The 13,509-nt window shown below is 39.4% G+C and overlaps 1 protein-coding gene across 24 annotated transcripts in view; it reads right to left on the reverse strand.

Annotated features, from left to right (window-relative positions):
* Positions 1-3,540: 3,540 nt before the first annotated feature.
* The window catches only part of LMO7 (LIM domain 7), a 196,546-nt gene continuing 186,577 nt past the window's right edge, over positions 3,541-13,509 (reverse strand). For 21 of the 24 annotated variants that reach the window (XM_058682605.1, XM_058682673.1, XM_058682770.1 and 18 more), the window contains 5 exons: positions 11,872-12,085; positions 8,630-8,911; positions 6,885-6,993; positions 5,660-5,762; positions 3,541-4,326 (listed from right to left, as the gene is read on the reverse strand). In XM_058682605.1, the coding sequence (XP_058538588.1) occupies positions 4,304-4,326; positions 5,660-5,762; positions 6,885-6,993; positions 8,630-8,911; positions 11,872-12,085 (731 nt within the window). In that variant the 3' untranslated portion in view covers positions 3,541-4,303. Of the gene's footprint in view, positions 4,327-5,659; positions 5,763-6,884; positions 6,994-7,038; positions 7,190-8,629; positions 8,912-11,871; positions 12,086-13,509 lie in introns of those variants that run through there. The other 3 variants (XM_058682626.1, XM_058682802.1, XM_058682692.1) reach the window with 2 other exon arrangements.

Below are 13,509 nucleotides of genomic sequence, written 5' to 3' on the forward strand. Positions count from 1 at the left end.
CCCCTTCCAAGAAATGAAGATTCCATTTTTCAGTTCCTCAAGACAATACTATAGACTTTGACTCTTCCCTTTCTCTCCCGTTCCATCCAGTCCATCATCGAATTGTCAGCTTCACCTCCAAGACCCATGCACATGCCATATAATCTGCCTACTCCTCCTTCCCTCCCCTGCCCCTACCCTGTTGAAGAAAACATCATCTGCTTGGACCACTTCAATAGAATCCAAACTCGTCTCCCTGCTTTTACCTTTGCCCTTCTCCAATCTCTAGTTCACACAGTGGTCTGTAGTCCTTATAAAACGTAATTCATTTCACTCCTCTGCTCAACCCTCCGACATCTCTTTGTCTCATTCAAAGTAAGGTCCAAAGTCCTATAACAGCCCGCTGACCTGTGCCTTCCCTCTCCACATCTCCTACCACCCTTTCATTCTGTTCCAACCCCATGGTTGCTTCGTGAACACAGCATGTATTCTCCTACCTCAAGACTTTTGCACTTGCTCTCCTCTATGTCTGGAATGCTTTCCTCTCAAGTACCTGTGAGGTTTGCTCCCTCATTCCTTCAGGGCTTGGCTCAAAGGTCAAAGAGGCACTCTCTGACAACCCTTACAAAACAAAACAAAACAAAACAAAAAAACAAAAAACAAGCAAACAAACAAAATGCATGGCCAAACTCTCATTTTCACACTTGTCGATCCTCCTTATACCTTGGGTCATTTGTTTTTCGATGCCCTTATTATAAGTTACATTTTCCTGCACTTATCCTTTCTCTCCCCCCACTTGAAATCTAAGCCCAATCAGAAGCAAGACTTTGTATTGATTTGTTGCTCTATCTACAGTGCCCAAAACTACCTGGGACATAAAGTACAATTAAAAAATACTGAATGACTGAATCTTCCCTTGTTCCTAGATGAAGTAACACATACTCATGTGCTTCTACAAAGGTATCTAGAACCAGTGTCTTAGAAGAAAACCTCTGAAAACCGTCTTAACAATTTATACTAACAAAATTGATATCACTAAGCAAGATAATGTGAGAAACATGAGAAAAAAGTTGTGAGAACATAATGAGATGAAAAGTGAACAGATAAGGTGAAAACACAAGACTGGGGCACCTGGGTGGCTCAGTCAGTTAAGCGTCCAACTTTGGCTCAGGTCATGATCTCACGGTCCATGAGTTCGAGCCCCGCGTTGGGCTCTGTGCTGACAGCTCAAAGCCTGGAGCCTGTTTCAGATTCTGTGTTTCCCTCTCTCTCTCACCCTCCCCTGCTCATGTTCTGTCTCTCTCTGTCTCAAAAATAAATAAACGTTAAAAAAAAAGATGAAAACACAAGAGACTTAGATGAAAAGGAGTAACAGAAAAAATGTCAGATCAGAAAACTAAAATCATGATGTGAGAACTAAAGCCTGTGCTACAGGCAAGAAGCAGCACAATTAACATGACAAATTGAAGCAGTTTATTAATTTCTGCAGCTACTACATATTGAGGGCTACTGCGTGTCAGGCAGACAACAAGGCAATAGAAACTCATTTTGGCAAGCATGCAGTGAAATGGACAAGCCCATGTGCTGCTCATGGGATCTAAGCTGGTAGCATAGCATCTTTCCAGAAACCACTTTGGCAATATATATTGTGACAGTCTTAAAATGCATATTTTAAGCATGCACTTATATTCTGGGTCAGTAAATTCATATCTATGACAACATAAAGAGATAAAATGGGGGCACTGGGATGGCTAAATCAGTTAAGCATCCAACTCTTGATCTTGGCTTAGGCCATGATCTCACAGTTGGTAAGATAGAGCCCCATGCTGGACTCTGCACTGGCAACACAGAACCTGCTTGGGATTCTCTCTCTCCCTCTCTCTGCTCCTCCCTCCCTGTGCTCTTTCTCTCAAAATAAACTTTAAAAAAAGAAAAAAGAAAATGATCAAAGAGTCCATTACAGGATTTAAGCAAGAAATACATTTATATGTAAATATGTAATCATTACATATATTAAAATGCTTACTAGAAACAACTGAAATATGCCCATTAGAATCATCAACTAAATATTAACCATTAATAAAGATAAATAGAAACTATTTTAAGAACACAGAAAAATTCACAATCCAGTGTTAACCAAGAATGTAGGGTAAATGTATACAGAATGAATCCAAACAGAGCTCTTGTCATTGGAGTTTGGGAATTGAGAAATTCATGCTTTGAGGCATTTGATAAATTTTCATCAATAAGCACATTTTTTTTAAGATTTTATTTTTAAGTAATCTCTACACCCAACGTGGGGCTTAAATTTACAACTCTGAGATCAAGAATCATGCTCTACCAACTGAGCCAACCATGCGCCCCAGGAAGCACATTCTTTATTTTAGATTAAATAAGTACTAAAAAATAAGAGCAAACTAAATTTTAAATTTTCTCCCATATTAGAGCTTATTTCTAACCTATTCCGAATACAGTTCTCATACCCTAGAATTATCTACTCTACTTTGTTACAAAAGATTCGTGCAAGTTGATATTTTTGCTCAAAACATGCTAGTTTTCTATTCTTACATTGCCATTCCAGATTTCTAAAACAAAGTGCATGTGTTTTTTTCTACATAGATTTTTTTTTCAACGTTTTTTATTCATTTTTTGGGACAGAGAGAGACAGAGCATGAACGGGGGAGGGGCAGAGAGAGAGGGAGACACAGAATCGGAAACAGGCTCCAGGCTCCGAGCCATCAGCCCAGAGCCTGACGCGGGGCTCGAACTCACGGACCGCGAGATCGTGACCTGGCTGAAGTCGGACGCTTAACCGACTGCGCCACCCAGGCGCCCCTACATAGATTTTTTTAATATATAAAATTTATTGTCAAGTTAGGTAACATACTATACAGTGTGCTCTTGGCTTCAGGAGTAGATTCCCGTGATACATCACTTACATACAATACCCGGTGCTCGTTCCAACAAGTGCCCTCCTCAACGCCCATCACCCATTGCCTCCCCCTCCCACCCCTGGCTTCTCCACCCTGATCAACCCTCAGTTTGTTCTCTGTATTTAGGAGTTTCTAATGGTTTGCTTCCCTCTCTGTAACTATCTTTTTTCCTTCTCTTCTCCCATGGTCTTCTGTTAAGTTTCTCAAAATCCACATATGACTGAAAACATATGAAGGTTTTTCTAAACCACTATTTTCTTTTATCATTGGGGAAGCAGAAGAATGAAGATTTTAACCAAATGATTCAACAATGTACTATCCATTTCACCTCTTACTATCGAAGTGTGCTGCATTCAGAAATAACCTTCCCTCTAAAATAAAGTTCCTAGTGAAAGTTTTCCACATAAAACAACATCAAGAGTATGGTGATAATTTCATAGGTATTCACACATATTTAACTTGTCATATCGTACAGTTTAAATATATGAAGTTGATTATATGTTAGTTTATATCTCAGTAAAGATGCTAAATAAAAAAAATATCAAGAAAAGCCACATACTGAAATAGGATTAAAAGGTTTGGGAGGTAGACAAACACACACACAGAGAAGAAAAAGGAGAACCATTCCTTAATGCAACAGCAAGTTTATTTACAAATGCAATGAACAGAAAGGCTTGTTAGTTCCTGGAGAAAACTTTTGGTATACAAACCCTGATGATTTTGTATTAATGAAAAACAGCAGCTTTCTATTGAGAACTGCTTAGCGACAATTCTGAAGAAAATAGAGATCTCTTCATCAAGCAAATAAAATGTCACGTATGCTAAAAGTTTTTCTTAAAAAAAAAAAAGCACAATATTACATAGATGAAAAGAAGGATACAGAAGGCAAATTTGTGGGTAGATTTTAGTGACATTTTCTATACGGTTCTGTATTAATTTAGTATACATTACAATAAACAGCAAATGCAATCATATATTTATATTAACTATTTCAAATAATGTTTCAGAACCTTTTTAAAAAAGAAACAATAAAATAACCCTCTTCAAAACACCACTAGAAAGTCAAACTAGATCATTATCAGCGCCAAAAATATTTTGAAGTTCTTATTTTTCCCTTGTGCTTTTTAAGATGCTGACTTCAAAAAGTAAATACTGCACTTTTCCCCCCATACAGAATTACCTTCTTATAAATAAACAACAACAACAAAAATACACGTTCTACCAAGACTATAATGCTCTGATGTAATCTAGAGAGGCAAAAAAAAAAAAAAAAAAGTGTTATCCTTTTTAAAAAAGAGCACAAAAGAAATCCAACATGTATTTATAGATCTACATCAGCAGCAACCACCTCTTCTTCTATCTGCAACAGTGCTTTCGCGGGGAGGCTTACATCACATGGCGGTTGGCCGTCCAGCTGATCGGGCAAGGAGAAAAAAAGAAAAGTACTTAGGCCTGAGAAATACTTGAGTATCGCTGCCTGGGATACATAGTGGTAATCACTCAGAGAATGGCCCCGTGAGGTAGAAAGCGTGACCTTGTCACTCACTTAGGGTAAAGCTAGGCAAATCACAGCCTCGTTTCTAAAATTCTTTATTTATAAAAATAAACTGCTAATATAGAAATTACACTCAACTCTCTATTATTTGTACTGGAGGAGAGAAAAGGCATGGGCAATTTTCCCCTGAAGATTCCAAAGATCAAATATATTTGGCTTGGGAATTTGATTAAAGAGAGAAAAGCGCACACACATACACACACTCCCGCCATTACATGCCCAGCCTTGCCACTCTCCAACCTCAGTGGTCGCATCCAAAGGACGGGATGCTGGGGAGAGAAGGTTCACAACCCGCTGACAGATAAGAGAGAGTTGACTGAGCTGAAACCATTTTCAAAGCACTCTTCACATAAAGGGCCATATAAATACCTCAGAGTTCAAAAGCAAATGGTTTTGCTGATACCACTTGTAACACCCTTTCACAATAAGGAAGAAACACATGTTACCAGCATCAAGGTTCAAAATATAAACAGCAGTAATAGTTGTCTTTATGTGGCTATAAACAATATGCAATCTACTTGTGCTATCTTATGTTTTATAACACACAAACAAAAACGTGCTTAGACACAAACCAGCATGTGAAGTTTTTAAAAAACTCAGTTTTTCCAAAAATGACACTGAAACACCATGTAATCAGAATAAACGTTCTCCTTTTTAAAATATTGTATATATGGATATATGATTGTATAGCAACAAAGCATAAACTGACTATTCTTTATTACCTTTTTTAAACCATAGGTTTTAAAGTTGGTCATGTTCTGAATCACATAATCAAAGCCCACTGTTAGCTAATAGGAATCAGCTAATGATGAGGGACCAACTCTTTGCCAAAAAACAGCTTATAGTCTACCCAGAAGGATCATTTTAGCTGTCTGTTTTGGTTTGTTGATATCCTCGAGTCATTAGAAGTTTCTCCAAACACTGAGCAGACAGCACAGAATGCTGTCCTGCTTCAGCCATACATCCCTTTCCAATTCCTCACTCTCCACCCCTGACCCACCAGTGTGTGGCTGGCATTGGAGCACTGACCCACTCACCGCAGCCTCTTTGAGGGGGACACACTAAGATTCCTAAAGCCTGGCATCTAAGGCAGGGAGGTTGAGGGGAATGTGGATGCAGGTTCAGGGAAATGCACGGGAACCCGTGGTCTCCTTAGAAGACAAGAAATTTTCTCCCTGATTTGCTCTCTTACATTTGTATCTGAGATAGCAGTCATTGCAGTACAGTTGGTGGTTTCTGATTCTGACTTCAGCTCCTGAGGAGGAGCCTCCGAGGTCACGCTCACAGGCAATGCACTGAGGAACGAGAAAGAACCACCCCAGTCAGTCAGCTCAGGAAGTCTTGGGGCACTCTTAGGTAAAAACAAGAAAAGATTGAGCAGAATGCAGCTTCTAAGCTCTTAAATACATTTCAGCAAAGGCGGGGGTGGGGTGGGGTAGAAAGCCCAAAAGATAATTAGTAGATGAAAATCAAGCCTGCCAGATGAGACATTAAAGAATTCTTAAGTCCAATTTTAAGAGTCAAAATTATCATTCTAAGTATACCAAAAGAGTAAAAATGATTTGCTGATTAGCTTGAAAGAATTCAGTCTTCGTTTCTTATAGGGGAATGTGAGAGGATAAGGCATTGCATGAACTAGTGAGGTAAATGAGGAGTGGGTATCTGGCACTTTCCTCTGGGGTGGGCAACACCTAGTGTCCCCACTGCACCAGCCTGGCAAGCGTTTGGACACGGCACTTTCACTTCAAGGCAACATATATCGGTTCCACATGTTCAAACACTAATTACTTTGACTCATTCTGTTCTGCCCAGGAACCACTCAAGCCAGCAATACACAGGCTTAAACAAGCTGTGGTCTGCGAGACTCCAGGAATAAGAACCAAAGTCTCTTTCTGGCCCAATGCAAGTTCTAGAATCACATAGATGTGTCCCTAAAGATAGATATTGAAGAAAAAAAAAGTAATTACAGGCTTCGTTCCTATGGGCAGAAACCCACCAGGTGTAAGCAGGCTTTGCAGCTATAAAAATATTTACAATGTTCTTCTTCACATACTCTCCCTAGTAAAGCTAAGCTTTCAGACACTTGGAATTGCATGTCCCCATGCTCTTAATAACACTGGTAAATTTTATTTCAGGTATGCCTATGACAGCATGTTAGATGAAGCATTTATAAGCTGTAAATTTGACTTCTAGAATCTTAACAGATTGGAGGCTGGTAGTACATAGTGTTTCTGGACTTAATTTTTGAAACTAGTTTAAGATTTGAGAACAGGCAATTTGTGATTCAAAGTGCAGCACAGACTGATGCATGTAGCACGGAGTTTTGTTAGTGACACATCCACACCCAGCGCGCAAAGAAGCCATGCGCTCTCCAAGCAAAGCTTTGCGGGCCTACAGGCTGTCTGTCTCCGTCTCACCTTAAAACAATGCAAATGATAACAAAGACCCAGGGACTCGATGATCATGGCGGCTCCTTTGCCCAGAATGTTATTACAGTAGGAGCACATGCGCTTCCCACTGACTGACCTAGACGCGGAACAAGAATGGAAGGGAGGCTTTCATCTGCTCAAATCAAGGTTACTTAAAAATCACACTCTGGCATTAACATTAATAACTACTTAAGAAAGTATGTATCTGTGGGAGGAGAGTGGTCACCAGACAATCAAAGTATGCTATGTTGTACCTTGAAGGATCTCCATGGTGGTTCCGAAACCCTTGACACCTATTTGTACAAATGAACAATTTCAGTGTAATTCGTCCATTCTGTACCTCCTGACGTTACTGTCCTTAGATCACATCTCCTCTACCATCTCAACCTTGTTTTCCCAGCCTCTTTCTCACTCACTTGCTATTCTAGTTACCCAGAAGTTCCAGTGTTCCGGACGGTGCCTCTGGCTTCCAGGATGCCTCTGGTGACAGTTGGCTGACAGCTACCATTTACATAGGTAAGGAGGGGTTCTACTCTCCCCTGGATGTATGTCTCTCCTGTCCCAGGTGGGAAGGTAAAGGTCACTTCTTACCATTGCCTCCCATTGTACTAGCACAGTAGTGACACTGACAGTGTATCACTGCCCATGCTGCCTCCTTGAGAGAGACATTTCCAGGGCAAAAAAGTCAACAGCCCGTCTCCTATCTGCTCTTGTAGGGCAGAGCTCTCAGATAAGTAAGTGCACACTCTGTCCTCTGCCTTCCTCCAACTCCATAGCCTTCATCTCTCCCCACGTTTACCACAAATTTGTACCCCTTCTTAATTCAAAACTCCATGATACACACTTTAGAGATCCTGGAACAAGCAACATTATTTTAGATGGCTATGTCTTCTTAACAAATCCCTCATTTGATAGCTAAAAAAAATTCCAGCATTAATCACCGTGTTTTTACTTTTCAGTATTTCATTGCAATGGAAAGTACTATATGCCTAGAGCTCCCTTCGGAGTATACACACGGTTTCTTGAAGCACTGGGTCTGTGAAGAGGCTAACAAACCTCAAAACCCAACACAGGCTGATGTCTGAGTTTTACTCCACATCAGAAGACAAGCTGAGTCTAGGTCTATGGTTACGACTCTAACCAGTTCCTGCATCATATAACCTACAGAACTGGGTTCTGTAGTCTGAACAAAATATTGGCAAACTACGTAAGTAGCCAGCAATGGTTTGAAAGTCAAAAACAAAAAAAGCAGTATCTAACTACTTAACATTTTTTCTCCAGCTTGTTAAAAGTTGCACAGACAATGGAGCTGGGTTATAATGCTTTCCTTTTACACTCAGTTCCTATTAAAAAAAGAGTTTGCATATAGTCTCAATAAAAGTCAAACATTTACAATACTGCTCTTACTCATAAATTTCAAATGCATTCACAAATTACTGTATATTTTTATGCTTCCACGTTGAGAACTACACAAGTACGTGTGCACAGACCACAAGCAAACGGGACAGTGGCAATGAAGCACATGTTTCAAAGGTCTCCAATGGCTTCACAAGACGTCCGTAAATGCTCTTAGGGCAGCATGGAAAGCTATTAAGAAAACCTTAATTAATTTTGGTAAAGGAACGCTGAATTTGACAGATTCCAAAAGGCTTGGTTTTGGTTTTCACCAGAAAACTTGGACAAGACTCTGGGGAAATTTTAATGAAAAAATACCCCAAGACTAGGATTCTCACCTGTTGCGTAGCTGGGAGCCCAGCTGTGATGCTGAAGGAGAATGGCTGCGTGGTGTGGGAGAAGGTGCGGTGGTGGTCTTCACAGAACCAGTGGAAGGAGGGGGAACGCTGGAGGATGGATTCCGCATGTAGGCACGGTTTGACGTGGACACCAGCTGAGGTGGTGGGCGACTGAAGTCTTGAACGGAGGAGGAAGCATGGACTCCTGAAGACTGATTGAGCCAAGGGGATGGTTTCCAGGAATTGGATCTTGGGGAATCCAGGTTATCTAGAGATTCACCTCTGAACACAGAAAGGGTTAATTAAGGTTATATAATACATTCAACTAGAATCTATCATTACAGTCACTAAAATATCTACTACCTTCTGTATTTTGTAAGTAGGTATTAATCTAGCGAGTCCCGTTACATATAAAGTTGCCACTAATAACCAAAGTTTCTTTTCATCAGAATCATGATGTTTCATATTCAATTAATCTTCATTTATTTGTATTTACTTGGTGCTTAGATAAAATAAAAAACACCAAAGTGGAAAATATTAATTTTTTAAAAATAAACTACTACATTCTTCCTTTAAATATTCAGCTGAATAGACATATCTTAATTTTTAAAATTGAACCAAAAAATACCATTTTAGGCACTTATATATATCAGGTGTTAGACTAAACATAGTCAAAATTTTTATTTTTCACACACTATATACAATTTTTTTATATCTCACAGATGCTAACTTCTCCATAGGAAAAAGAGCTAGGTAGAACTGGCTTTCAACAGTGTCTGTCTGATTCCAGGGTAATCCAGACCATTCCTACTATGCTGTCCTCATTCCTCACCACCCCAAACCCTGAATTTAGTCAACTCTTCAATGTCTATCTTGTGGAAGCACTCACCAGCCATTTCCCTTAAAGTGAATATGCACTTAATATAGAACTTAGCTCACAAACTGAATTAAATACAACTTCTGGAAAACCTCTCATAAACAAAGTCAAATGCTTACATAAATTCTGATCTACAAAGGTTGACTCCAAATTATAAATGGTTAATTTCTAACAGGTCAATTTTGTTACTACATTTAAAACTTGATCTTTTATCCCAAGTGTAAAATATGCATTTTTTCTTTTATAATTAGAGAAGTACTACATCATCATGATGAAAAGGACCCAAGCGGTATAGAGGGGTATCTGAGGGATGAATTAAGTCCCCCCAACCACCCTCACTTACCACAATTTACCTGCCCTAATTCCCAGAGGTAACCACTGTTAACTTCTAGACTTCTTCTGTTTACAGAGTTACAAACAGATACAAATTTACATAAGTACAGCCATGTCTATACACGTATGTAATGTGTTCATGGTTTTAACTTTCTTAACCAACTGGGATTATTCCACAATGCATACTTTTCATAACTCACTTTATTCCATGGAGTATGTATTATATTAGAACCATCTTCACGCCGGTTCATGTGTAGACCGTACTTGAGAGGCCCCCCGTGACTCATCCTCTTGGCATCCAGGCCATTGCGTGGTCCCCTCCCACTGATTCTCTCCTTGGCCATGTGACATGCGTGGTCCCCTCCCACTGATTCTCTGCTTGGCCACATGACACACCTGCACATGAGGGCTTATCCTCCTGAAAGGTTTCCTCTCTGAATCCAGGTACCACGTCATGAGGCAGCTCAAGCAGCTATGGGAAAGGCCCATGCAGGAGCAGAGGCTCCTCACCAAGAGCTCCAGATGAGCTCTCAGTGCAGCAACTACATCAGAAGTCAGCAAATTACAGCCCACCATCAGGATACGCACAAATCATGAGCTAAGGATATTTTTAATTTTCAAACAGTCATAAAAAAAAACAACAAAGAATATGTGACAGACACTGATGTGGCCTAGAAAGTCAAAATGATGTACTATCTCATCCTTTATCAAAAGAGAAAAGTAACTTTTTTTTTTTTTTGGCAACACCAGCTCAAAAGGGCTGTCCGAGTGCTCCAACCAACATCATCCAAAGTGCTGCCCAGTCAGTTGTGATAAGAATTGTGATAAGGTAGAATATTACACAACTCTGAAAGAATGAAAGAGACATTGCTGTATCATATACCACCTCAAAACTGGGGTTCATCAATGTGCCATTAGTTGTTTAGCAAGAACTAAGTACACTCCTATTCACAGATATTCTGATTCTTTTCTTTTTACCTATTGCCAATAATACTTAAGTATATATCCTTTGGTCTCTCTTTTGCATATTTATCCAAATACATTCAGAAGATAAAGTGCCAGAAACTAGGTGGCTCACATGGGTACAGACATAAAAGCTTCTGCTGAATAAATACTGAAAAACTTTCCACTCAACTGGGAGAAATAATTCCTGTTTCCTTATACCACTGCTAAGACTAGATTGAATTAGTCAATATTTAAGCCTCTACAAATCTTATAAGGAGATACATCATTGTTGTCTTAGGAGTAGCGTTAACCTTTTATATGTTTACTTTCTTTTTCTGTGAACTATCTGTTCATACCACCTGTCTATGCTCCTATAAAGTTGTCACAGTTTATTTATTGATTTATGAAAGTTCCCTGTATAGTGAGATAATTAGCCCTTGTAACGTGTTCCAAATTTTCCTCAGTTTGTCACCTGGCAAAATACTTAATAAAAGTAGCTTCAGTATTCATTTATCAACATCTTTCAAAATGTTCACATTCTCATTTTCAATTAATTTATATCTATATGTTTTCCTTAAAGTTATAAAAATTAGGTTTCACACTGTGTAAACACTATTATGATTCCAAATGAACCATTAGCTCATTATAAACAAACAGGCTTAATTTTCTCAGTTCAGCAGCCAAGGAAGGACAAAGAGCAGCATAAATTTTTTAAGCGACTGAATCATTACTTCAGAATTTCACATCCACCTTTGCAACCTGTTAGCCACATGTTTTTGTCCAAGTGTATTCCCGGCTTGAGCCACAGTTTCTTTATATGGAAGAACAGAATCACCATCCTTGCCTCAAAACATTTTCCCCAGAGGAAGTCAGATGAGGTAGACAAAGTAACTGGCATATGTCTGGCCCTCAAATAAGTGCTCGAACATGTGCCCAGTCACATTCACTGTGCTGCCCTTTCTCCACTGAATTTTAGATAAGAAAAAATATTACGACAACTCTCCTGTCCAAAGTCACCCACCTGTCCAGAAATTAAATATCTGCCTCACAGTACAAAAGAGGAATTAACTCCTAAAAACTCTCGCACCTTCTCATAATCCCAGGCAGACAAATGGGCTCCTTGTTGACACTGGAACTGCGCTGTCGGATCCAGCTGTTGTCATTGTGAAGAGATGTTCTCTTCCTCATTTCTTGAAGGATTTGCTGTCTCTCTAACTCTGCTTCTGACGGCACCTGTTCCTTCTTGGAGCTCCTCTGTGATGAGCTAGTGCTCCCAATTCGGTCTAAATATTTACTGCTTCCTAAATTAAAAACATATCAAAAACTTCAGGATTAGCTATTATTTAAAAAAAAAAAAAAAGGAGGTTGGATAGTGGATAAATTTCCAAATACAATGTAGCAAAAAATATGACATTGTGCACATATGTTAACATCAATTCTCAATAAGACTGCTGCATGGGAACACAGAAGTTAAGTCCGCTATTCCTGCGAATTCCAGTTCCACACCCAGAGGCACGTCACAGGTGCACCCAGAAAGACTTAAGCAGGCTTCCCAAAAAGGAAACAACCAGCATTGATTTCAGTGTTAGTAAGCTTCAAAATGATCATCTAGAAATACTTTCTCTTCCGCTTCTCTTTCCTCATGAAATTAAATCAATCAAACACATGCTCGTCGAAAGCCTGCTGTGACACGGTTTCAAAAAACATACACTCTCTCCGGGGGGAGGAAGATATATATGCCTGCATCTCCAGCTGACATGACTCAAGTCTTCCTGAGTGTAAGTTCTAGAATAAGTCATGACCAAATTGTAGGAATAAGAGCACATTCTATCACTGAAATAGCTTTTGTGAAATTGAAAAATAGTCAAGTAACCCAAATGCTAACCAAGGAATGTTATCAGATTTGTTTGTCCTCTAAGAAACTGACAAAGCCAGAATTTGGATGCTGAATATATGAATGACAATTAAGTGAGGTTTTATCCTGAAGGCTTTGTCTCATTGGATAAGCTGATTAATTTCTGATTTGGGTAAAACATCCATAACTTTGAAGTATTTTCCCCCTTTCAACTTGGGATTAGGAAATTTCATCTCAGGATTTGTTTCCTTTCACTCTCCACATTTACTGCTGTTGTCATTTTTTTTCAAAATTCATGGCGCCTCTCTGCATTAGTGAGCAGTGAAAAAGGCCAAAGTTTTCTCATACATACCTACATTTACATTTGTGTATGCATACAGCTTATCAATTTGGTCAGGTTTTTTTTTTTTTTTATTTTTTATTTTTGAAAGAGAGAGAGAGAGAGTAAGGGAGGGGCAGAAATAGAGGGAGGCACAGATCCGAAGCAGGCTCCAGGCTCTGAGTTGTTAGCACAGAGCCTGACGTGGGGCTCGAACCCACAAACCCGTGAGACCATGACCTGAGCCAAAGTCAGACTCTTAACTGACTGAGCCACCCAGGCACCCCTGGTCAGATTTTAAATTAAACATTTTCTATTTTAGAAGTGCCTTATTGGCATAACTGAGTCTTTCAATAAAATACTTCATTTCGTTAGTTCCACTGCCTGCTACTCAGGAGCTTTACAGTTAGTAAAGGGAAGAAAGCAAACATTGAAGACTGAAGTACTTAAAGTTTGATTTTAATTGTGGCTAGGGCAAATTCAGGGGGGAAAGAAACTCAGAGATCCAAACAAGTAAGACCAGAGGAACAAGATCAGAAAGCATGTGATAA

The sequence above is a fragment of the Neofelis nebulosa genome, chromosome 1, assembly GCF_028018385.1.
Source record: "Neofelis nebulosa isolate mNeoNeb1 chromosome 1, mNeoNeb1.pri, whole genome shotgun sequence".
Classification (NCBI taxonomy): Eukaryota; Metazoa; Chordata; class Mammalia; order Carnivora; family Felidae; genus Neofelis; species Neofelis nebulosa.